Raw genomic sequence first — 27019 nt, forward strand, 5'->3', positions numbered from 1 at the left:
ATGTTGAAGTGTCTGGTTCCCGACGCAGGTATGTTGCATCATTGCAAGCAGCAGCATCTGCATCCTCTCCATACAGGATGCAGATAGATGTGCTCATCTTAGTGATGAGACGATGGCAGGTATAAGTCCTTTCTGAACTTCTTCAAATTGACATCTGGCTTTGGGTTCAGCATACTTTCATTTTTGTGAACAATGTCATGGAAATAAGGGCCACTAATCAAAATAACTCAGAGGAAATAACTCGAGACACACACACCAACACAGACACACACGTATACTGTATTTAATGCCTAACTTTTCTGCAACACACACACACACACACGCATACCAATATGCGCCGTTGCGCAAATATAATATCACAAAGGCAATAACTAGCATTGTCCTTTAAGAGTCTGGTTATTATAATCAGACTCTGGCTGGTGGTTTAGAGACCGACCCAGTCTGAGTCCCCTGGCCTTGGGCCTGCCAGCCCTAACCAATACAGTCTCACTCTGACTCACTGAGTCACTGTGAATACTGGCTGAACTCATGTTGTCTGAGGGGCCACTCACACTAGGGCCGCGGCCCCGTGCCCGAGCACATTTGCATACTAAAGTCTAGAACGTTTGGCTAGTGTGACCACGCCATCCGTATTCCAGCACGGGACAGCCCCTTGGCCACGGCACACTTTGGAGAGGTGTTCCGTGGCCAAAGTACAGATGCTAATGAGATGATACGCAACGTGAGCTGGATGACGTAGTCCTTGCGCGACCCTTCTTTCTTTATAGGTCCATGCCCTTCTTCCCCACAACAATCATTTTAAACAATGACGGCAAGCAGTTCGCGAGTGGGTTTACGTTGGTGCGATAGTGAAGTCGAGTGTTTACTTGAAATTTGGGCCGGCGACAGCATTCAGTCGCAGCTGGACACCACGCTTGGTGATGACGTATTTATCGTATTACGACGTGAAGACGTATGTATGAAGGAGCACCAAAGGCCGTGCCCAGGCCATGGCCTTTGGGAGCAGTGTGACCACGGGCCAGCGGGGGGGAGTGGGGAGGGGGGGAATCGTGCTGAATCTTCCTGCAGCACGGAACAGGCAAACTTGCCTAGTGTGAGTGCGCCCTCAGTCTCAGTTGTGTGACCCTATCACCAGGTCCCCTCTGTGGGGGGTGTCTACTCCATCAGTCCCCAAATGAAGTCACGAGACTCACGTGAGCAAACAGGTTTAAAAGGAAGATCAAAAAGTCAGGTCAACGTCATCAGATCCGACTGTTTTAATGAAACTTCCGAAACAGCCGCGCGCATACAGACACACAACTACGAATCCAAATACACCGAATCCAATTCTGTTTCATTGAATCTTCCTAAACAACCACACACTCACACACACACACACACACACACACACAGGACCAAAAAAACAGGAAGATCCAGGCCGAGATAAAAATACCAATACCGATAAGGAGTCGCGCATTAAGTCAGTTAAAAGATAAAAAAGATACAAGCTTAATCAGGCGTGCTCGCCACGTTTGTGGTGTTTTGCCGGCGAACACTGACAGGCCAGCAGGCTTTTAATTACGAAGAAAGACTTGGCACGTTGTTGCTCCATGTAGTCCCAACAAGCCCAACATCGATATATGTCAAACTATGAATAATGCTCTCCCTTTTCATTGTGTCACTTAAAACGCCTGCTTCATTTTGCGTGCCATGTTGTAACGGTCAGTTCCTTTGTGGGGGTAAAACAAACAAACACACACAAACAGGTGTGGTAGCCATCTGGTTAAGCGATGTGACATGACCTTTGGGTATCCACCAACCAAGGGGTTGGAGATATTGGGGACTGGTACGGGTGTGAAGGGAGGGTGATTATGCAGGTGACATGATGAATCACCTTGCACCACCGTATTGATGCACCTCATAGTAGCCTATGAGGTGTAATTTGTGTAAACATTGATTGGTGGAACCCTGATCTTTGAGTTTGGCTCCAGAAAGGACATTAGGGATGGGTCGATGTTTATCCTCCCTTTCTTTCGAAATGCTCAACCTGTTGATTTTATTTATGAAATACTCGTTTCTCGCCAAACATTTATTGGAAAAGATGAGGCATGGGGATGCAAGTTGATATTTGTATCTAGGCAGGGAAACGCAGCTGAGAAAAGGCAACCTTCCGATCAAAGCAGATTGAATGAGAATGAGACCCCCACTGTCCTACTAGCTCTCCACGTTTTCACAGAGGATGAAAAGCGTTTTTCATTCATTTGAATGTCAAAGTGAGAATTTGGTAAACCTCTGTCAGACCGTCTTTCAAATTTAAGCGGTGACTTTCCCCAGCTTTGTTTTATTGAGCTGCTCGACCAATCAGTTGTGAGACAAAGGTGGAGAAGACCAATAGCACTTCATTCAATCCTCATAAATAAGGCATGACCTTACATGCACAACCCGGGTAACGTGTTCCCACCAATGTTGAAAGTGAGATTATTTTTCCACCCTTAAATTTACGTGCAACATCCATCAATTTATCTTTGCAGATGAAGTGACAGAGCCTTCGCTGGCCGGTTTCTCAACAGTTCACTGTGAAGGGGATCTGTACGTTGCTAAAGCTGAACGCCTAGATGTTACTGACTACATGGCTTAGTTGATACAGGGTTAATGTAATTTGAAGACCCAACACTCGCCCGATTGATCGCCGCAAATGTTTGACACTATTTCAGCCGTGACGTCATTTGTTTTTGTAAAAAAGAAACATATACCGGTATATAACTTTTCTTTCAAGCACCAATGGAAGCTGCTTTAACTCAGCTTCCAAGTCAACTAGCCTTAACAAATAAAACCTGAACTAATTTCTTCAATAAGTATCCATCTTAAGATGTAAATTCATAACGACAGAGGCAAAAGCATACAGTGTAATTGAGATGACGCGACTTATATCTCCTATGTAATGAAGCACAAGGCAACACACATGAATGCGTGTTAATTAATAGCTCCTGCTTTAGTGATGCATAAGTTCACTGAGGACGATGACAGTAATGTCAGTTAAATCTGCTAACAGTCGATTGCCATTGACATCTTTGTAATTCTAAAGAAATGAATGCCTTCAATGAATAAAGGATAAACTACCCATCTTAATATAATTGTGTCATTATGAAATGAAAGCCGTTCACTCTACAAGTTATAAGCAAGAACACAACGCAAAGAATCACTCAATATTAAGAGATGCCAGACAATTCTTTATTTCAATATCCAATGAAAATAATTCAACAACGCCTGTGAACGTTATGAATACATACACTGCAAAGTAACAACAAATTGTGTAAAAGAGAAAATCTATTAATTCTTCTTGTCTGATGACGCACAAGTCATGCCTCCCCCCTCGCTGGTCTCTCACGCTCTCTCTCCTGCATGGCCGGCGAAGCTCTCTCGCCCTCTCTCTCTCGTTCGTCTCCTTATGCTCTCTAGCTGTTGTGGCCTTGCAGAGCCTCTGCCATGAACAGCTTGCCCAGGTTCTGGGAGGTGAACTCCTTCACGTTCTGGCAGTAGTTGTTAATTTGACCTGTTGAGGGAGGGAGGGAGGGGATGACGGACACACACACACACACACACACACACACACACAACACACACACACACACACACACACACACACACACACACACACACACACACACACCACACACACACACACACACACACATTAGCAGTGAAAGGAGGATGCCTTATGTTGTCAAGACTAAAATCAAGACATGACAAACATTTATAACTTGTTGAGGGACAGACGGACCGGGGGAGGGACTTTGTGCACGTACGTGCGCTTGTGTGCGAGTGTGCACGTACCTGCGATGAGGAGCGTGTCCATGCGGGGTGGGGGCTGGGGGGGCTTGAACAGCTTGGTGATGTCCTCCTCAGCCAGCGCGGCCTCCCCTCTGGTCTGCCTCTGGGCGTTCTCCTGCTGCCTCCTCTGGACGTACTAGGGGGGCGGGAGGGTGTAGGAGGAGAACCGGTCACTAAACACACACCTCCATACGTCTCGCTACACATGTTCTTCAAGGGCATTATTCATCAAATGCTCAGTGGAAAACCAGGTCGATGCCAACAGGGGAATTCTTAGTGCATGGCAGCACTGAGGAGCTCGTAGGCCTAGAAAAATATGAACTGCATTTCAAAGTCATGTATAGGAACGTGTCGACATATAGTCGAGGCATAGACGTATACGGAGCCACACGCAGATGTAAGGGAATAACATGGGAGGTGGTGATGAAAGAACGACAGGGGGGAGTTGATTGAGAGATGAAGGTAAGGAGGAGGAGGAGGATGGAGTCGTTTCAGCAGAAGGAAGGAAGAGAACAAGAGGGAAAGAAAGACAGGCCGCAAGAGAGGGATAACGAGAGAGCGATAGCGAAAGAGAGAGAGTCAGAGAGAAGGAAAGGGAACAAGAGAAAGAGAGAGAGTGAGAGAGCACGAGAGAGAGAGAGAGAGAACGAGAGAGAGAGACAGAGTTTTTCTGGAACTTAAAAAATAAAAAAAAAGGGAAAAATAAATAAAGTGATGCAGAGGGAGCGAGAGCACATGGATTTGGCAGAAGGGGCACCATGGTAGACAAGGAGCTGGTAAACAATGGTCTTCCAGCGGGCGAGCGAGCACCAGAGCGAGAGAGAGGGAGGGAGAGATTGAGGAGTTGCATGTAATGACAGCATGGAGTGATTTGTGGAGAGGCTGACAGCCGGTAAATCAGCGCGGCTCCAGTCCCCGGGGATCCTAAAAGCCTTGTTAATTTGGCCAAGATGGAGGGCAGGCTGACACGGTGGCGAGGGGGGGGGAGCAGGAGGAGTTGGTGAGGGGGAGGCTGAGAATACAACTGGAGGAGCAGCGCCGAGCTCAGACCTCGCGGCCCACAATGCACCACAACGGGGGATGGGGCAAACGGACACAAACAGGCAATGACACATGCACATTGACACACACAAAGACACGCAAGCACACACAAACACACAGGCAAAGACACAGTCAAAGACCCAAAGGCAAACACACAGGCAAAGACACACACACACACACACACACACACACACACACACACACAGGCAAAGACAGACGCACACAGGCAAAGACACAGACACAAACACACAGGCAAAGACACAAACACAAACACACACAGGCAAAGACACAGACACACACAGGCAAAGACACAAACACACAAAGGCAAAGACACAGACACTGACACACACACCAAGAGCAATGGAGTTCCGGTCAGTCAAAGTGAACTGAAATGCTGAGCGCCGAAGACGTGGGGCGGCACAACATCGCTGAACGACAGCAAAATCACCCAACAGAAGCCCAGAATGAACCGGTACAAAGGCTTGCTGAGCTCATTCCCCCGGTTTTTCTCTGCATGCTTGGGCCAGACTATGAACTTTTCTAAGCCTCGCTGCAAATGAGTCATTAGACAACAGAGAGGCCTGGGCAGCAGCTCTTTACCTCTTCTGGGCCATTTCTGGATCTCTCTCTCCCCCCCTCGCCCCCAACCACCCCTGTGACACTGGTATGGAGTGACGCGTGCGTGCGTGTGTGTATGTGAGTGTATAGAGATGTTCATGATGAACAAGTTTCCATTCGCCCGGCAAACGTGAGGTCATTAGAAGATTGCACCAGGCAGGCCGAGAGCCAGCAGCCGATAATAAAGGGCTTGTTCCCTCGCGACTGGCTGTGTTAACACCACACACACACACCCCCGCTCTCGAACCCTGCGTGTGTGCGGTAACACAAAAGGAGAGAGCTGCCCGCTGCTGGAACAGGGAGATGCCCGAGGTGTGATGAGATGCGTGTGTGAGCGAGCGCTGCTGCAATCGAGTGGTGCGCTGCGATCGATGTTAATGCCTCCGCCGGTGGAACTCCAACCAGGAGAGATCGGCTGCTGGTGGCGGCGGTCGCCGGGCAGCAAGGTTACGGTTTATTGTTGAAGGACCGCCCGCCTCTCGCTGACGAGTTGGTGCTCACAGGTGGGTGGGTGGATCTACTTTACCCCTCGTAGCCAGCTCTCCTGGCAGCTGTGGGGGTGTGTGTGTTGGGGGCAGTGTGTGTGTGTTGGGGGCGGTGTGTGTGTGTTGGGGGCGGTATGTGTGTGTGTGTGTGTGTGTGTGTGTGTGTGTGTGTGTGTGTGTGGGAGCGGTGAGTGTCTGTGTGCGTAAGGGGGTCTGTGTGCGTGTGCGTGTTGGGGCCTGTGTGTGTATGTGTGTTGGGGGCCCGTGTTTGTGTGTGTGGGGGGCCTGTTTGTTTGTGCGCGCGTCTGTGTGCGTACGTACGTGCGTGCGTGCCGGGTTGTGTGTGCGCATTCCGTGTTGTGTGTGTGCGTGTCATTACAGGTGCTTGCATCGCCACAGGATAAACGACGCTCTGGCCCTCGAGCGGGGCGGGCCGTACGACGCCAGCATAAGAAGACCATAAGTAACACACCATACTGAAACACAATGAGGCCCCACGGCGGGCACCACTCTCACTGCAGCAGATAGCCAGGCACGGCGCAGCAACAGCCGAACCACTGCTCCAACAGTGACTCCGCCGTCCCACTACCGCGCTGCTGCTTCTGCGTGGCGCTTAATAAATGACGGAATAAAACAAGTGGTGGAAAAACAAATTTTTCCACCACTATCGGGCCAAGACGACCGTTCTGTGGAGACCCCCACCACCACCGCTCAGTGAGGGATGAACGTCACAGATTGGACCTATATTAATCTTGCTATCGACGTGAGTGAGTGAGTGACGATGCAAACCCGCGCCGGTATTAAGCGACCGCCGTCGTCACTGATTATCAGTATGCACCACTGCTTCGAGGCAGGAAAGCTTCTCCCCCACTGTCCATGAAAAACAGACTAAACATCAAGACGAAAAGGAAACGCCCGTCGGACATTCTCATCCCATCCCGGGATGAGGGGGATCCCCCACTCTGCGTTCCCTCTGGAGATTTGGTCCCTGCTAATTGCTAGCTTGCCCTCAGAGGGGCAAGGGTTGGGGGGGGGGGTCCAATAACACTGACGTATGATATCAGTCCGTCTTGGATCTATACAGGGCTTCTACCCCCCCCAGGGGGTCTGGGCTGGGCCGGAGGCAGACACACTCAAGAGGTGGGAGAACTGGGTATCACGTTATCATTTAACTTCAAACGTTTCAACCAATCACGTTGCTGGGGGCGGGGCTCTGCAGACGAGCGTCGCATGGCACGGATCTCTCCTCAAAACCACATGACTGGCTGAGCTCCCACCTCGGATCAAGAGGTGGATTGGTGACTAAAACGGGCAGAGGGGCCGCTGCAGAATAATATCTGTCAAACTGGTCTTCTGAAACTATTTTGCACTAACGAAATAAGTTTTTCCTCAGAAGAATATATCCATCGGAAAACAGGGTTCTTCTGCCTCTTGCACTCTCTCCCATCCCCCAGTGCAGGTTACCCCCAGAAGTTCAGCGTAAGCAGAGTCAAACTCCTGGATTCGAGACCAGGACGGTGAAATCGGATTACATTAAGTGACAGTCCCTTCAACTGGCGGCTCTGCAGAGAATGTCGCACGTCGTGCGGCTGCCATTGATGAATTTAGATTGTTCTGACCTTCGCTGACTTTATCAAACCAGAAGTCATCTTGTTTCTGGCAGCGTAAAGCCAGGAAAATTCAGGCTTAGTGGTCAGGCACTTACTGCCTAATTCTCTGACTATTTGACCAGGCAAATCAAGGGCAAACATAATGTAATGGCAGTGAAAGGGCATTAAGCATCATAAATCACAAAGTAGTGGAACCGTGTCAGGGAAGGGAGGTGGGAGGACCGCCGAGTCAGCAGAAGAGAAGCATGAAGGACCAACTAGGATCCACCAGCTTTAGGGTAAGAAACTCAAAACCTATTTTTCAGCAGACTTGTCGATGTGCAGGACAATATGTGTCACAGTTTCAAGCATCGATTTCTCATTATGATCAAGTTTTAGACAAACCCTTGGTCGGTTCAATTGCTCTTCATGGCTACAGCCGATCTGAACTGACAGTTGCCTACAAATGTATTATTATTTTGGGGGATTTAAAAAAAAAGTTGTTATCCTGTTTATTGTGAAGCGAGTAAGACAGGAAGTTATGGGAGATGGAGGGGAACACATGCAGCAAAGGACCACGGCCAGGAATCGAACCCCGGTCGCTAAGGTCAGGAGTGGTGCGGGCCTTAATGGTACACGCTCTACCCGTCGAACCACCCGGGCCCCTGACAACATACGTTCTGCAATGGAAACAAACTGACTCACTAACCGTGTGTTCACTCCCATTCTCACCACTCGTACGTTTGAAAACACTGGCTACAACAGTGTGAACATGTGCATGCTTGAGTCACGGAAGACAGCGAGGACGCCGACTGCCAGGTGAATTGAGGGCGCTCATGGTGTATGCATGGCGTGCGTGTTTGTGTACCTGGTGCTTCTGCTGCTGCTGCTTGCTCAGGTTGCGGCTGTACGTGTTGTACTTGACGATGTCTTGGCTCATGTCATCCACTCGGTCCATCAGCAGCTGCAGGCTCTTCTCCAGGTGGTTGCTAAGGGGATAAGGGGGGTTAGGGGAGGGGGGGGAAGAATTTCATGTCAACATGTGTTAACGAGTCATTCCCGATCCTCCCCACTGAGCTCGGTCGCAAGCCCTAGTTGGGGCAAAGCACTCGGCGCCGACGATAAAATATTGAAAGGAGGTCGTCTCTCGGTGACCTCCATCATTCCTTCTGTGGCCAGACATTTCAGTCTGTAGGTTTTGTTTTTATTATTTATGTTTGCTTGTTGAGGTAAAACAATTGCCACACACTGGTACATCACAGCACAGAATCACAAGCTGGCATCATTATATATGCACATTTAACGAATTGAACATGTTACGTACACCTTGCGCGTATCGTCACCTCAACAGGACTCATTTGTGAATTGAACAGAGAAGGTTTGTCCTAGAATAATCATTCCCTCTACGTGGGACAGTATTCCGGGGAATCCTAACAATACAAATATCAACATTTTCATTCCGTATCAGAAACTATCCCATATTTAAGGTATTTTCTGGAGTAGAAATTAAATAAATGACGACATACAACAATGTGATAAATATGTCTATGTACGCCGCGGATTGAATTTTTTTTAGCAGTCCACAAATTCTGCTATAGGTTCATGTGTGAACCCGCGGCCCGGTGAAACGTTCTGTCCTCCCTTTGTTTGACATCCACCAAATCACTCCTGCTTCAGTTAGCATCTCTACGTTGACTAATGAAACCCTCCAACAATGAACACAAATATGCCCTCCATTGCATCTCCATGAATGCCCCCCCTCCTTTGCATTCTCATACCTCCAGTCATCGGACCGTTATTTCGACGCGTACTTCGGTTGTTTAGATTTTTTGAGTTCCTTCTTAGCTCCTTCCGGTTTATTTTGTCCATAGCCGTGCCAAATTCTTTTATTGATTTATTAACCGGTTACACACCCGTGCACACCCCTAGTAAGAACGTGACGGTACAACATACCGCACTCCATGGAACAGGACCCATGTAGATATAAAGGGCTCACTCCAAGGTAACGAAAAACACAACTCTAATTGTCATGGGATTATACACACTATATTCAATACAAATTATTTCAGCTGGATGTCAGCAAGTTCTTTACGTTGCATCCGTTCTCACTTTTATTTTTTTGTTGACCCTCCATATGCTCTACAATATTATGAAATTAAATTTCCAACATCGTCATTCATCCAGTAAAGCCGCACACGGAATATTGTGCAGAGTTATTTTCAGGGTCATCATTTTGCAACATTAATACGTCATGCAGTACTATCCATTATGGACGTGAATATCGCGCTTTGCACATTCAACCCCAACCTCAAGCTCTTCTGAACCCATTCAGAAGAGCTCATACATTCAGTCTCATACCGCATGTATAATAAAGTAGCCCCAAAGTGCGTCAGACTGAAACGCACAGAGCAGTGATCGCCGTGACCTTTAACACTGTTGAATCACCCGACAGTGTCTGCAGCCTTTCCTCAAGGGGTTTCGGCAAACCACAGAATCTCGGACCGAGTGCTGCGAACCAGCCATAGACGATGCACAACAAGGTGTTGTGCAGGAGTGAACAAACCACCATTGATCTCATCCACGGGTCACACCATGTATTCTGGCCCCAGGTGCGAGGCAATTAGGAATCAAAGGGATGAATCCGTCCAGTGGCACGCGCGCATTCTGGTGCCGGGAGCATAGTTTCACCAATGCAAATGAAAACATTGCGTACGAAAATTATAACTCAACTAAATCCGTCGGAACATCTGTCGCCAACGCGCTTTGCCAAGTAGGCATTTTGGCGTGGGATTGCAAAAATAAGTTGAATTATTTGAGCATGAAAAATGCATTTGCAGAACCATTTTCCATGATGGAGGGCACAGTGTAGATTTCAAATAGGCTTATTTCAGCAAGCACGGAAATTGCAGGGACGCAATTTCAAATGGACTGCAGGTTTACAGGTGAAGTCATGCTGCGATTATCCAAAACACAACGTTTTCCCCCTAAGGTACTTTCCCGACATTCTCAGAATGCAAAAAATCGCTGCCCCTTGCCAGGGATGTGAATATGGCACCACGCCACTTAGTGATTTCCACACTGCTTTGATGAATTGCGGCGCACCGATTTTAGCATCTCCTATTGTTTTCCCACAGAGGGCCTTACGGATAGATAGATGAGAGCCAGGTGATGTATGGGCATTGGTATCTTAACAAAAAAACAGCAGACAAGGCGCCGGACTGTTGAATGCAATCCATCACACGAACCACTTGTGAGGAGGGCGCGATGCCATTATTACATTTGTGTTGCAAAGGTAAATGTAGACCCCCCGGCCCTAAAGTGGGACGAAAAGGATGTTCTTATGTGAGGCACATTAGTGCTGGCAAATGAATTACCATGCCTTGAACAACGCTGTATAAAAGCCTTAAGAGCTCCGGAGTACGCCCTCTCCACATGTCATGTGCTTCGGCAACGACTAAGGGTCATAGGTGGATCCACTGCGGTCGCCTGAGTGGTTCACACCTCCAGCAGGAGCGGGAACGACTCGGTAACACGGGCTCTTCCACGAACACAGCATCCATGAGCAGGAATGGGGGGGAGATGGACCGTAACGGGCGGTGCCCGCTCAGGGACACAACTACAACCATCAAGAGCAGATGGACATCGACAGGGAGCAGCGGAACGGGAGCAAGAGTTGGAACGAACAGACAAACAACTATATAATGTATAGGACCCAAAGCCCCCACAAACAGCGAGCGCTCGGCAGAGATTCGCATCGTGTACCGTCACCGTTGGTCGACTGCTGCTCAGCAAGCCGTTTGCCTCGGTGATAACCAGAGGTTCAAACTGGTTTGTTTTTGTACATGAAAGAGATGGATGGGTGGATGTTGAATAATGCAACCTCTGGCCTCCGCTGAAGCAAAAGCTGTGCAGCGCAGCGCAATGATATTTAAAAGCGGTAACTGAGCTTCTGGAAATCAATACAGAATCAGAAATCAACTGCCCGTCATCGTGGATTTAAATCAAAGTGCAAAAGGTGGCGTGGTTAGTGCCTCCCACTTCTCTGATGGTTTCCTGCCAGACAACAACAGTAGAAAGCCTCAAACAGGTATTGATCTGCATCGCAGACTACCGCTGATATGCTTTTAAGTCGTTTTGGTGCAGATGGTCCCGAGTGCGTTTCACTGCTACCAGAGGAGATGGTTAAGAGCACCTTCGATTTTTCTGAAACAGGCGTTTATATAGAATACAGGCCAGAGACCGACAGATTGTTTCGCTGCTCTTGTTTCCTTCTGTTATGTGGTACATTTCCATGAACCTGCAGTTCAAGGTATAACCATAAACAACTGCAAACAAGACACCGTTCGGTTTCTCAGATGTAAGAGAAATCGGCAGATTGGCAGATTGTAGGTTTGAATTGACATCATTGAATGTCGTTTGTCAGGGCACGGCACTCGTGTCTATGAACATCCTTGATTCCTTACTGTACCGACAGCGATATATTTTTGTTTCTTTCTTCTGAAAAATGTTCTTATTTTCAGTCACTTTGGATAAAAGCGTCTGCTAAATGCCCTTAACGTAAATGCATTGATTTTCGGAGCCACTGCCTGCAACATGTCTTCACTGAATACGTCCTTCCCGTCGTCTCTTCAAACTATCGACCCTCTGCCTAGTAAAATCGAACCTGGTCTCCATTTTACTCACAGGAACTGGAAGAGTGACAATCTTTATTTATTAACACGCGTGCTGACACCCCACTGTAACAAACCTCTAGTCAATTCTTCGGGTCCTTGTTTACACGGTAGGCCGCCTTACAAATGGTGGTGATCCATTGTGGTTAAGGGCTCGGGCATCAAACATCTACTCAACCCAATTCTCTCTCTCTGCTGCTTGCACCACTGGAGAAATCCCCTCAAAAATCACTAATACCTCGGGACAATTGCAGACGGTTTTCTCTTTCGCTGTATCGCACAATAAACAAAAAGCTCTGGTCAGGGATACAAACGACCTGATGGCAGCAGATTAGGGCTCCACTTTCCTGCCAAAGCTTTTGGGAGCGGAGGTCCACCGTTTAAGATTATTCTCTCAAAGTGCTTGCAAATTGACATTAGTCTTCTAAAAAACAGAAGCGACCCCGCAAGGTGCTTGTAATTCCTGTTTGGCTAAAGGTATTGCATGCCCCCTCCAGGTTACAAACGGACAAATATGAAGGAATATCCAGCTTACAGACCTGATAGCCCAGTGGCTCTCATGTGGCTCATGTGGGTGTGCCAACTCATGTCGCAGCGTCAAAGTTTTAAGGGGGCACCAACTACATGTACTAAGCTACCATGTCCCACATGTCTAGGGACAGAAATTAATTGATAGATAATCCATGTTATGAGTTTGTATATTGAACGTATTGTTGTCACAATGCAGTCACATTTTTTACAATACATTTACATTTAATTAGTGTTTAATAGTGTTTGGTTATAGTTTAAGCAATTTCGTTTTCTCAATCAAGTTTAGTGAATGCTAGGACCTACGAATATCTAGCTATAACAGGCAGTCCATGCACTGTGCTACAGATAGGAGCAGAGCCATGACCAACAGCCAACACAACTTGTAACGATAAAGCAGAAAGGTCAGGGCCTGCGATTGATCTGCTGTATACCTGCCTCAATTGGAGGTGCACTGATAACAAGGCTTTGACGCAAAGGTGCGAACACCAATCGTTTAAAGCACACTTCCACACTTGGTACTAGACTGTAAACAAGCACTTCAGTGGACCACTAACCACTTTCACTGGATCCAAGCGGGTCCCAAGATATAAGGTACATACATACATGCATGCATCTAGAAAAACGTTACAATATGAAGGCTGCCGACAGGGTTGCAAACGTTGTGTTGTCGTTTTGGAAATTCAAACACTTTCTTACAATTGTGATTTACCAAAAAACACCAAAGAGTAGTGATATGTGGTAGTTTATCTCTATAACCTAAAGAAAATGCAGTTAAGCGTTTAACGCACAACCCAACACACACACGGAAAAGGCTTGAATAAATGAATTTCCATTCATGCAATCCATCACCCTGATCAACATCATCATCTATCGTCAGAACAAGCCGGCGTTGTGGAGTGGAACTGCATTTCCTCCGCCTGAGAGATGAGTGACGTTGACAAATGACGCCCAAGATTGGAAAATGAGACAAAGGGAAAAACATTAAATAAAACCCATTTGCTGCCTTCTCCCAGAGACGAGGAGGAGGAGAGGAAGACTGGGGCGTCCAATACGAGACCGGGGCGGCAGCTATGCAATCTGACAACTTTTGGGGGAAACAATTTCATCTTGCGCAGACATCTGGCAGTCAAGCAGGGAAATCTACAGGGAGCGCACGGGCCTCCATTTGGGCTGCATCCCAAAAAACATCAAGAACAAGGCGGCGAGTGATTCATCTGGACGACGGATGGTAACGTAGCGCAGGGGCACAGCGGACGCTGGCTGTGTTTGTGAGCTCGGTGGGTTTGTGACAATTCACCGGGTCCTTCCTTCGTTTGGCACGTGCCGGGCAAGATCTCGTTGGACAAAAGCGTCTGGAAGAAGAACGGCAGGCCTGCTGGGTTGGCTGACTTGGCGTCGGAGAGAGCATACACTCAACACGTGGCTCTACAGCTCCGCGCGATAGAGTGTCGCTCACAGCGGTCGTCTTTCGCACATTAGCAACGTGCGTTTTGGCACCTCGGGTGGCGGCGGCTAATTTCTTCACACCTGTTCCCGTGGAAACTTTGCAACTGGCGTCTTCACAGCTGTTGCCCCTATCTCACGGTTTATGGCTTTCAATTATTACTGATGTGTTCCCCCAGGGACTCACGATAAGAGGCTAAAGGGGGAGGGGGGGAACCACGATGCTGTTGTCGATGTTATTTCGATAACATGTACATCCATCTTCCCCTTTTGTTCGATTATCCGTTTGCATATTTGTGATTGACAGTCAGTGTGACAATTTAAAGTATTTTTTGAACACCCAATGCCTGCATCTTCAACTTCTGGAATATTTTATACAATGATGGAGTGCAATGTTTGGTATTTTGCAAGTGTTATTTTGGTAGGCATGATCTTTTGACAGTGTTTACTCCGCCTGGATATTGCATTGATTCTCCCGGCTAGATTCACCAGTGGTAATGAGCATTTTTGGTGGTTGTTATTCCTGCGTTTAAGAGCGAAAGATACAGGGTTTCAGGCAACGCGTTTTAAATAAACCTCCTAGGATGCCAGATTGGTGTCATTTACTGTACTGGCATCACAATACTGAGTTATACGAACCCTGGTGAGGTAAACCGTACCCATGTGGACACTCAAGCCGCTTTCAGAAGACAAATAAAACCATTTGCAATACATTGTTGCAAACGTGGTCTTAATGTGTTTGAGGCGATTTTCCACCTTTTCTAAAAGTAACTGTTGTATAACTGTTGGGATTTATGCGCCAATTTTCCAATAAGAGAATAGAAAAGCTGACCCCGTTATTCAGCAATGCCTACCAAAGCCTATTGTAGAAATGCACTATTTGAGCAATTTATCGTAAAACAAAAAACATTATTAATTGTTTAATTATATGAAAGAATGACCTAAACCACGATTCCCCAATTATTATTTATAGACTTTGATAAAAACTTTTTTCGTTTAGATAGAGATGAAAGTATAATCATATTACGATGCACATGCATACACAGGCAAGAGCTCACACTATGTAGTGGGAGGCTTTTGACATCACGATGGTGTGGGGTCTGACCTGCTGGAGAGGTTGAGCAGCTCGTGTTTGTCCGCCACCGTCGACTTGTCCTCCAGCTCCCACATCAGCACGCTGATGAGGTGGGAGTTCTTGATCACGATGGGCACCTCCTCGAACATGTGCTCGAATCCGATGTTGGCCTTCTTCAGGCTGGGGGAAGGAAGAGGAAGGAGGAGGAGGAGGAGGAGGAGAGACGGATTAGATGAGGGAGGAGTGATGGCGCCACAGGAGTGAGACGGTATACCACGTTGGGTTTAAGTCACTGGGGATTGAGATGGATATGATTAAGGGATGCAGACAATTCAACGTTTCCATTTGGATCCACTGGAGGTTGGTCAGAGCGACAGCTGAGACTGGTCTTCGTCATACCCCAGGCATCAGATTAAAATCACTATGATGAGTTCTGGAGAAATGATAGTGTTTCCCAGAAACCCAATCCACTTCTCCCGGAGCTGCTGCGGTCTCTGGTTGCAAATATATTTCTATACTCCCCTTCACTTTTGTTTTGAAGAGGAGGTTTTGAGATGCAGTCGCAGCAGGAGCTGGCCTAAGGGGTTTTAGCTGAGGGGGTCCGTTCTTCATGATACTTTTAAAGTTCTACCAATTTTTTTTTTCCCCAATAGGACATGGTGAGTTTTGGTCAAATGGAGAAATAAAAAGGATTTATCTATGTCTTGTCTCAGGGGTGGCGTAAGTCAACAATATTCAAGCAGAGTAAGAATTATTGAGATTACAATGAATTGAAACAGGGTTTCTATTTGTTCAACATTAATTAAATGTGGATTTGTAGGTAAACAGGGATAAATCCTTTTCAAAGAGCCAGTTATTTAGACGCGTGTTGTAAAGCGCTGACGAAGAAAGCTCCGGAGAGATGTGACACAGGGCTTTGGCACTGGCCTCTTAACCAACTAATAGCGGAATTTAAAGTTTGTTCAACGTCGCGCATGAATTCAATACCATTGATGGACTGGCTCGTTTGTGTGTATTTTCTGCCATTTTGTTTTGCCATCTGTGCACACTGAGTACACACGCTTCCAGCCAGCGCTTGTTTAAGCCCTTTGCTGCCGTTATCACTCTGTACGAGATCGATAGACTCATTGCATTAATGTACATTGTCTGAAAGGAAGAAGTTTATATGATGGGTTTAAGGAGGCGCTTTGCAGAAACAGATTGGTACCACTTCTAGTGTCGTCATGGCGCACGCCGATCCGTACTCGCAAACCGACAGTCCATTAAGCTGATGGCCACATTTACAGGAACGGAAACGGGGGTGGCGGGATTGTAGTCACAGTGAGCAGGGGGCGGGGGGGGAGGGGAGGGGGAGTCTTCAGCCCATGACCAGCAGCAGTGAGTCAGAGTCTAACGTCAAGTACTGTACGGAGAAATCCATACAATAAAAAGAAAACCACAATGCCGGTCATGCATGCCGACAAAACTCCCGCCCACGACACGCTGCGGATATAGCGGCTCTTGAGCGTCACACAAAGGGTTTAGCCGGGCTAAACAAGGAGGCCTGCCCAGAACGGGGGGCGGAGCGCATCACTCATACGCATAATAGGCGGCGGCGGCGGCGGCACACTTAGCGTGGCGCTCTGTTCCGGGTCGGGTCCCCCGCAGGGGCAGCGCCATGGTCGACTCCACAGGCCCGTCCTAATTTGATGCCTCAGATCGTGTAACGCGACGGACGTCGTTGGCTGCCAACGGCAGGAGCGCGGCGCGGCGGCGGTGGGCGAGAGCGCGCTTCAAAGAAATGCGTCCATTCAACGCTCATTATTTCGCTCTTTTTCTTATGAAAGAGGAAGGGAGGAAAAAGGAAAGCGGAGGTGCATTCACGAGAAGCCGCATGAAAGCCGCCCTCGGGCCCCTTTCATTGTTACCTGAGTACTTCACCAATCTCACCCGCCTGGGCTTTTACAGATCTCAGTTTATTAAATCCCTGACCGCCACAAACAGATCAACATCAATATTCAGATTTGCTTGTCTGGCGGTCAAAGAAGGGGGGACGAAGGGTGGTTAAGGATTGGCTGGCTGGCGTTCTGCGGCCAGCAGCGGTGGCCGCCCGTTCTCCATCATGTGATTGTCACGCGGACGGCCGCAGACTCCAGCGGTACACGTCATGGGGACTGATGGAAAGCAACTGAAACGAGTAGCATCCTGCCTCCTGGCCAAAACATACTGGCTCAAATAAATGACCGGCCGGCCAAAATATGTGTGTGTGTGTCTGCGTGTGAGCAGAGAGAGGGGGGGGGGGGGGGGGGGGGGGGGGGGAGGAAATTGAAAAGGATAGAATGGAAACTTGTAAGCGGTTCCAAATTACACGTCTGGAGTTCTCAATTTATGGCAATTTGATACAGTAGGGGCCAGAGGCTCGCAACAGTAGGAGTGAAGGAGTGAAGGAAGGACGGAGTAAGTGAAGGAAGGAGTGACTGAGTGAAGAAAGGAGTGAGTAAAGAAAAGAGTGATTGTGCGAGTGAGTGTGCAAGCGTGTGTTAATGGCCCAGTTGTTTGTGCTAATTTGTGCTCTTGGATTACTCGGAGCAACCTACAACCTCCCCCCCTTCCTCCCTCATTACGTTCATTTTCAGCTGTAATTTAAAAGCAATTACAATAAACCTGGGGTCATGTAGAACGTAAACATGGTACATTTGTGCGAGAGGCAAGGACATGCTGATAAATCATCCTCTGCGTCTATCTGCAACTGCCACCCCTGCAGATACAAAATACATTTGCATCCTTTTGAATAAGCAGGAGCCATTTGAACGTGCACAGGCTGTGGGGTTGTGTGTTCATGGATATCCTGTGTGCGTGCGCGAGTGTGTGTGTCTCTTACGCTTCGGGTGTGAAGTCTTTCTCCTTGCAGATTTCCATGAGTTCTGGAGTCAACCTGTAGGCCTTGAGGGAGAGTGAGCCCTGCGCCGTTTTAATAGGGTCTAGGAAACGGAGAGAGAGAGGGAGGAAGAGGCATTTAAATCAAAGGTTAAGGAATGTCACTAGACACACACAGACACACAAACTCGGCTTAGCTACCAACATGCATTCGATATGATTCGATGATGACGGTAGCTGGGGATGTGTGAGACTACATTTACATTCAAACCGTAACCTTGCTCCAGGATACACGAGTCACACACACTCACTAGATCATGTGCACTAGGTCTATGTTTCTGTGGAAACCTCTGCGCTTATCCAGCAATGTGGCCTTATCTAGCGATGGGAGACATGCGTTTGGTATGTTGGTGGCCAGCCAGGCTTTTATTTTCTTGTCGTTGTGAATAACGGTAGACCGGCGTGATGCATCTGGATATAATATAGGAGATGGCTTGTGGTTTCACGCTGATCTGCTTTATTGTATACAACACTTTATAGTGTATTGTTTAAGAACTATGAACCAGTCCCTTGCATAAATCATGCATTTCAAATCAACCATCTCTTTAAGATGGATTTAAAGGATGGGGTACCCAAAATCATTTTTATTCTATGTTAAGAACCATGTATTGCATGTATTGCTTTTGCACTAAAGGCACTATATAAATAGTTTCGCGTCCACCTCACGATGTACGCCAACGCCACAGTGGAGTGTGGTGGACGTTAACACTTGTTTGCTACGTACAACTTCACTCGCCATAATTGATAACGCTAATACACAATGAAGGCCCCGCCTTAAAACAATCAAGTATCCCAAAGTCACCGTCGGTCTTACAAATGGGACAACATGTTCCCCCTAAGAACCGTCGGCACAAATCGATGTTTGACTCTGAGCCGAAACAGGGTTCACTTGCACTTTAAGTTCCGAAACCCAAAAAGAAGTAGCATCGATTATTTTTCTGTTCTAACAGCGTTGGTTTAACAGCATTCGGTTCCAATTCATCATGTTTTGGACTCGGATTGTATGGCTGGTCTCAGAGCTCGCAGACCGCAATCAGAACAATGAAGAAACCGAGGGCCTACATCCAGACTGGATGGATGAACTTCTTGGAATGAATTATGATTCCTCCTTGGAACCCGGGAGAAAAAGGATAGGAGACGGTCAATAACAACGACAGCTATCATAATGGAACAACTGCCACCAGTCCAATTCTCCCTCGTGCGCCAACTGAAATTAATTACCAAAGCTCCATCAAAAAGTTCTCTATTATGTAGATAGATAAAAAAAAATTGTTCTCTGCAATTGGATGTATGGTCTGTCTCTGTCCCCGTGTCTGAGCGATGGAGGTGAACATATCTACAATGACAATGGATCAAAAAAAGAATTCAGGTACACTAAAAATACCAGCCTAATACTAGTCTAGCCCATCTAAAATTAACTGAAATAAATTCAGTTGTTTTAATTAACACGGCCGGCTCCAGAACACTGACGTTCTCATTAGGCACAGGTCTCAGAACAGTCCGAGTGCAGCCCCACTAGCATTGAATCACTGCCCCCCCATCCCTCCAATACGTTGGCCCGCCCACGCATTAGATACGCACTGGCACCGCTCCGCCAATCAAAACTTCCCGCCGCAGAGTCCCAATTGTCTTCCTGGGAGTGTTGACGACAGAGGTATCAAACCTCCTTAGCCAGGACGATGGCAGGACACAAAGGGAAAATTTAGTAAATGACTTTTTCCTTGATGGAACACCTGCATATAAAATGGATGTGCCTGGGTGACATGATAAGCCTCATCAAGCCTTCAAAGAAACAGTGAGCAAGGCGGTATATCAACCATTAGGGGTAGTTTGAAACCCTGTGCATGGATCACTGTAAATCTTACGAGATCGAGGGAAAATCCTTCTTTCCCATTAATACGCCAATACTTGCTTAGGTTTATTAGACGGAAGCTAGTTTAGAAAGGCTGCCACTGAGGACTGCTTTTCAAGTAAGGCTAAACTAATTACACCAAGCCTGGCTGGCTCAGAGGGTGTGTGGCGAGTCGATGGAACTTAAATTGTTTGCACAGTGGGGGGGGGATTGTTAGCATAAAGCCTACATTAGGGCTCGGCATCCCTAGGCACGTGTGCCACCACTGGCACGGGGCAGCGTAATCATTGCCACACTTGAAAAATAAATGAAAAAAATAAACGTATTTTTTAATTGTATTATTAAAAAAAATCACAGCAAAATGCAGCAGCATAATCATTACTACCAATTTTTTTTTGCCCTTTATTCTGTTTTGGGCATTTCCTCCCAGTGCAAATATGCTTAGATTAGTTCCAGAAACCAGTGTTCTGAGATGGGATCAATTAATAGTTTTAAACCTATGTTGTGAGTAATAGAGAAGAAAATATTTTTATATATTTTAAGATGGGACATATGTCATTATAATTTGTAAGCCCATGTTGCAAGTATAACAACCAAATTCCAGGTTTTCTGGAATTGTTTTGGTCGCTGTGTCATAATTCAGCTTCATATTTAATATATTGTTGCTTAAGACGCACTCATTAGCGAGAAAATGTCAAACTGGAAAAGTTTGCTGACCCCTGGCTTACATGGTAGGCTACTGGAAAAATTGGCTCTCGGAGAATGCTTCCAGGAGATGTGTTTTACCAAGTATTGGCACTATCTCCACAAGGACATCTCATTACAACGAGAGGAATCATCCCTTGTGGTTGACATTTTGGAAATTCCCTCTGGTGTTGGACAAAGTTTGTGTGCATTGAGTGTGTAGCATGGTTTGGGTCAATCTCGTCACTCCTTTGGGTGCTGTCGAGACGCTCTTATGACTATTGAAAGTGTTGTTGACATTATCTAAATGATTACGCAACAGGATTCGCTTTTTTATCATCCGCCGTTGATTGGTCACGTATCGGGTTAATTCTGACTCGATGTTCTAACAAAGTCTAATCACACCCAGTTAGAGACATTTCATTCTTTTCTTTTGTAATTTAACAAAAACATGAACAGGCAACCATGTTATATTTGATTGAACTGGCTATGCCTTGGTTCATATTTTTTCGATCAAATCTTGTCAACATAAGGACTACCCACCGTGACTATGGATAGACGTTTTTCGAAAGCCCCCAGAGTACGAGGGTTCTTCGAAAGGTTACAGTGCGACTCGGGGTTCACGGGGCTATGAATCTTGCCTAATATTGTTATGTTTGACGCCTACTGTTTACATACTGCTTACGTCTTCTGTGTGAGCAAGAACCAAATATAGGACTATTTAACTTTCGTAAGCAGCTATTTCGTCTCCGTAAAATGAACATTATGTTAGAACCAATTTTGGTTTAGTATGCCCAACAGAACCTGTATGTAGTCAACCCGTACTGGGCTCTGCGTTAAAGAAGTGCATTTCTTTATTAAAAGACAAAATTGAAAGCTGAAGAAAAGCATTGTTGCATTTGTTTGGAATATAAAAAAAGAAACAAACAAAGACTTCAGCAAAATAAGGGTCTTTGAGCTGATGTCTGTCCCGCAGACCCCTTTCCCATCCGCGGTTTGAATAGAAGTCATTTGAATAGTGAGCGGGCTGGGATGTACTTGGAGGCTGCAATGAAATATTTCGCCATGGTTGGGCACAAAAGTAAAACCAGTCTACTGCCACCCAGTCTCAGGACCTTCTGCTCCCAGAGCTTCATAATAAGAACAGTCTGGCTCTGCAGTGTCAGCCATGCAAGGCGACAGCCAGCTCGTCGGGAGCAGTTAGGGTGAGGCGTCTTGCTCCGGGACACCTCAACACTCATGGAGGAGCCGGGGATCGAACTAGCAACCTTCCGATTGGCAGTCAACCCGCTCTGCTTCCTTTGCCAGTGCCGCCTATTCCTTATGTTTGACATCTGGGATTAATAAAGTACAATATCTCTTCTCTAATTATTGCGCAATGTTGAACCTTAACTTACTACTACTAACTTATCACTTGTTAGAAGTGTTTGCAGTGATGTGGGTGAGGAGACTTCCCTTCCTCCTACCAATCTCCAAATCTTCTGCGGTGCCTCCCGTTTTACTTTGAGGTACTGTTCTGCATATGAGCACCCATCTGTCGCAGTCACTGCAATATTCCGTAAGCCCTTTATATATGCTTGCAAATCATGTTTTACCATGCCGACGCAGCAAATTGAGTGGGACTGGGATCAGGCAGCCGCGTGTAGGCTTCACATGTATGAAAGGACCCTGGCCACTTTGCAGATCACTACAGGAATATGCATGTCTGCAGTGGCTTCTGCCAGAGGTCCACAATATTGTGGTCATTTAACTCTTATTCAGACCTCACCTAGACTCTGAATAGCCTCCCCCCTTACCCCCAAAACCCCCCAACATACAATTGACATACTGAATGTATGTTGTACGTCCTGGCACTTAATGCACGCACATTGTATGTTGTACGTCCTGGCACGTAAGGTACGCACTTATTGTGTGTTGAACATTCTAAAAATAGTACTTAGCATTGCGCAGCACCCTAGTTATCCGTGTTGTATGCGGGGAATGGGTTTCTTAATGTCACCACAAGTGAGCACTCACTGCTTCCAATGGAGTCATTTCAACTGTTGAACCACTCATAACATAACCGTTGTCATGGCAACCCTGACCGACCCATCGGATTAACAATCCACTCTCCTGATCCTTAGATGTAAACAGGAGGAGACCATTGGCTCGCCGGCGGGCCTCCTGATTGATCGATTCATATCAGTAAAATGACCGGCGAGCCCATGACGAAGTGAGCGCGAGAAAATAAAAAAAATCTATTCCTTTTCCACTCAGTCTTCAGTCGGAGATAATGTCAATTCCTTCTCGCTCAGTCTTCCAACTGAGATAACGTCAATTCCTGCGTGTCCCTGAGATCCATTAAGGGGCTGCCTTATTGATCAGCGTTAACAGGCGCTCTTTTAAAGATGAACGCCGGACCGGTCCGCTGAGCGGTCAGAGTGACGGACTGGAGGGCCGTCCTACGGCTCCGAGAGACCCGATCACAGGGGTCCATAACTCTTAAGCCGATGGAGAAGTGCCCCGGCCCTCTCATGGAAGGGAACGGTCGGAGCAACATGAAACGATAAGGCCAAGCGGTCCTACAGTGGAGGGTTAGCCGTTGGGGAGTTTGGGGGGGGGGGGGGGGGGTCAGGACACTTGGCAGGGAGTTCAACGACGTGCAGTTTAAAAGCAATTCTCGCAGCTCTTTGATACTTGTGGATGCCGGCTCCCTGGGTGTGGGGAGAGCAGATAAACATATGGGTTCACTTTAATGACAGACTCCCCTTTCAAGTCAGTGAGTCTCTGAGCACTGACCTGAAATTGGACTTCACAAAATAATTAACGTTTAAAGTCCAGGTCTTTCATCAGGCATGATTTAACCAGAGGTTGGGATGATTCGGCCAACTTTGTAAAATCGAATAACACGTTACATGTGTTTTGAATTTCAAGTAATCATTTAGTCATTTACATTTTCAGATAAGCGATCCATCAGATTCTGTACTTTGTGTCTAGTACTGCATACATGTTGCTGAGATAGCAAGATGCTAATCACGATAGAGCTTGCATTCCTTTATTAAACAGATTGCACGTCAACTCAGTCTTAACGCTGCGCACTGTCACCCCCCTTTTAATGCTCTTGAATAGCGCTAGTGCTGCGGTACAATTTCATTGAAAGTTTGCACAATGCAGCTTTTTAGTTGAATGATAATTTGAAGCACCCCCATACGTTCAAATCTGTTCTTAACTAGAGCCCAAGTGTGTCTCTTGGATTCAATTAGAGCACTCCCACCAGGGACATCATACGTTCTGTGCTGTCACGGCTGTATGTTGTCTTTTGTTGTTGAACTGCGCTAAACCTTGGCGCACATGGCAGCCCCATCCATCTTGTCAAAGCACAGGACAAGACCTGAAGTAAAACCTGCACACACTTCTTTAAACGAGCCTCGTGGTTTGTCTCAGCATCTTTCCATTGTTTTGTTATACACAGTTACACACAAGTCCTCCTACATTTTCATAACATTGAACCATAAATCCCCAAGGGAACAAACTGAGGCATGGCGTGACTCATTGATGACCGTCCTACTCAAAGATACTCTGATTATGTTGAGTGCGTATGACTTTATTATCGGCGTGATTGGGTATTAGACACCACATCCTTATTTTTTTAGCACAGCAGTGTCAATGAATTTAATAGTCATTTTGACAGAAGCCGAGCCATAAGCTGCAACATTTGGGAGTTTGGAGCAACGTTTCTCGACGGTCACTTCTGTTTGGGGCCTTAACTCGAATCCATGTTCCTCTAGTGTGATTGTAACGACTGAGCGGATCATTCTCCATCTTGACACGGCTCTGGAAATGAGCTCCAACTTGGACCTTCTCTGCGTTGGGAGCCGTCATTAGTAAACGGCTCGATGGCGCGTCCTGATAGGTGTACATAATGTGTGGGGGGCGGCCCACAGCGTTCGCAGTGCTCCTGGAAATTATGCAGGGGGGTGAGGGGGAAGATTTACACAAGCGACGGCAAATCGACTATTTGCTCAGAGAAACATCCTTTCCGGGGACCCATTGATCCACATCCGTGCCTCCGGCGTAAGCTAAGGTCAGATACATTTCTCTTCTGTCGAAACGCCAAGAAAGGATTTTTTTTTTTAATGCCGAGTCATGAGTGTAGCTGTGTAAAGTGTCATTATCCGTGGAGGTAGTAAAGGTGATAATGGCGGGGGGGGGGTGGCGAGCCTCACTTTGAATCTCCCAAGTGCCTCAAAGTTGGGAACTTGGGTGGCGTGCGAGGCCAGCTGCCGCGTGCGTCACTAACCTGACGGCGATGCGGTCTCCCGATGCTAAGTTGGTGGGCTACGTGCTGCCAAATGAGCGCTGCCAACTCAGAGCTCTTTGTGTTTGTGGACGATGCGTTTAGGATCAAAATATGTTTATGTTTGTAAAGAAAATGCACGTTGACCATCAAAATGCGTTCCTTGCGTTTGTGCAGAAGTTGTACGTTCATCATCAAAATGCTTTTCTCGTGTTGTAGAAAAAGTGTGTTTCAAATGTGCAGAAAATGTGTGTTGAGCATCCAAGTAAGTTTCTTGTGTTTGTGTAGAAAATATGCGTTTAACATCCAAAGGTTTTTCTTGTGTTTGTTTAGGAAATGTGCGTTGAAGTACATGCAGCTGATTATCCTATCCTGGAATAAAAACAGTTTTTTAACTAGTTTTAAAGTGCAGCTAGTGTTGTTTTTTTTGTCTCTTACCGTAGATGAGCACCACAGACTCCTCGATGGCGTGCTGGTAGCTGAACTGGGAGTCGAGCAGCGCGCGGCTGACGAAGGAGCCGTAGAAGGTGGACTGGTACCAGCCCACGTGCAGATGGTCGATGTTGACGTGGCGCAGGGATCGCATCATCTCCATCTGATACTGGACTGCACGGGTTAAAAACAGAGACGAAGAGTGAGGAATACAGTTAAGAACAACCAGTAAAAATGTTACGATGCAATATGGGAAATGGATTACATTATACAGCGCTTTTCTAACCACTGGCCACTTGAAGCGCGTAACAATTCTGCCTAATATTCACCCATTCATGCAAACATTCACACATCGACGGTGGTGTCAGCCATGCAAGACGACAGCCAGCTCGTCAGATGATTTAGGGTTAGGGGTCTTGCTGAGGGTAACCTTCCGGTTACCAGCAAATCCGCTACCTCCTGAGCCACAACCTGCCCGGTAAATTCAGCCGTCAGAACCACCAATGCTAAAAATCGGGTTTCATATTTTTACGGTGCGATATTGTTGGCAGAGGCCGGGAGAAAAGGCAAAAAGGTGCAAAACATCAGCAATCCGGGGGGGGGATATACTTTCAGCAAAAGGAGTATGCTTAAAGAAACTCTAAAGCGGGCCGGGAACAAAAATAAACAACAAAAACACACAGGCTGCATCTTGTAACATTAGGAGGGGTCGGCAGCAGCAACAGCAGCGGGGCTTTTATAAATATACATCCTCCAAACCGGCATTGCTTCAGCTCCCTTTCGACAGTTAACACACAGAGTGCGAGAGTGGGCGCCGGGGTGGATACAAAGACAGACATCGGCTATTGGGGGAGCGTCTGAGATACATTACGGAGCAGAGCTGTTTCATTACGCACCGCCAGGAGAAATACAAACAGCCCTGTCTCAGCTGGCGGTAAGTAACAGCCAAGAGCGGGCGGGCGGGCAGAATGGGGAGGGGAGAGGGATGGCGTCTGAGAACAGCCTGGCAAGGGGACTTTTATAAATCAGGGTGGGATTGGCCAGCTGTGCCTTCCCTACCCACCCCACTACAACCCCAAGACCTCTGCTCTGTGCCGAATGGCCCTGCCTTCTGTCAGGGAGGGGGGGAGGGAGGGTAAGAAGTTACAGGACAGCAGAGCGAGCCCAGAGAGGTCTCCGGCAGCAACCCCATCTTGCAGTAGAGAGAAGAATTTAAAAAAAGTGGGAAAATGAAACGCACAGGGAGGAGGAGAAATAGATGGGGGGGGGGGGGGGGGGGCTACCTGAAAAAAGTAGCGCCGAGAGATAAAGTACAGGCAGATATAAATATATCACGAATAGATGTGGGAAGGTGATATGGGTAATACGGGCAAAAGTGGCGATATTTATTCACAGGAGGCGGCGTTTCCTGCCTTCCCCTGCGTGGGTGACAGGTTACGTGTCGGAGGGAGGCAAGAGATATCTTCAAATATCTTAAAATCTACTTCTGATCCCTTCCAAAGGGTTTTACGGGAACCAACCTGAGAGCCCGGTGTTTTTGTTCAGTGCGATGGACACAAACCCTTCCCCACCTGCCCTCTGAAGCCTCCAGCCCTTG

General features: G+C 47.1%; 1 protein-coding gene across 1 annotated transcript in view; it reads right to left on the minus strand.

The window, feature by feature from the left end:
* Positions 1–3188: 3188 nt before the first annotated feature.
* Positions 3189–27019, minus strand: part of LOC115553628 (eukaryotic translation initiation factor 3 subunit H) — a 51791-nt gene continuing 27960 nt past the window's right edge. Inside the window, exons 3-8 of the mRNA XM_030370059.1 lie at positions 25429–25596; positions 18123–18222; positions 15293–15442; positions 8412–8532; positions 3814–3946; positions 3189–3532 (exon numbers count right to left, since the gene is read on the minus strand). Coding sequence (XP_030225919.1) covers positions 3435–3532; positions 3814–3946; positions 8412–8532; positions 15293–15442; positions 18123–18222; positions 25429–25596 — 770 coding nt within the window. The 3' untranslated portion in view covers positions 3189–3434. The remainder of the gene's footprint in view (positions 3533–3813; positions 3947–8411; positions 8533–15292; positions 15443–18122; positions 18223–25428; positions 25597–27019) is intronic.

This window comes from Gadus morhua, chromosome 11 (genome assembly GCF_902167405.1).
Source record: "Gadus morhua chromosome 11, gadMor3.0, whole genome shotgun sequence".
Lineage (NCBI taxonomy): Eukaryota > Metazoa > Chordata > Actinopteri > Gadiformes > Gadidae > Gadus > Gadus morhua.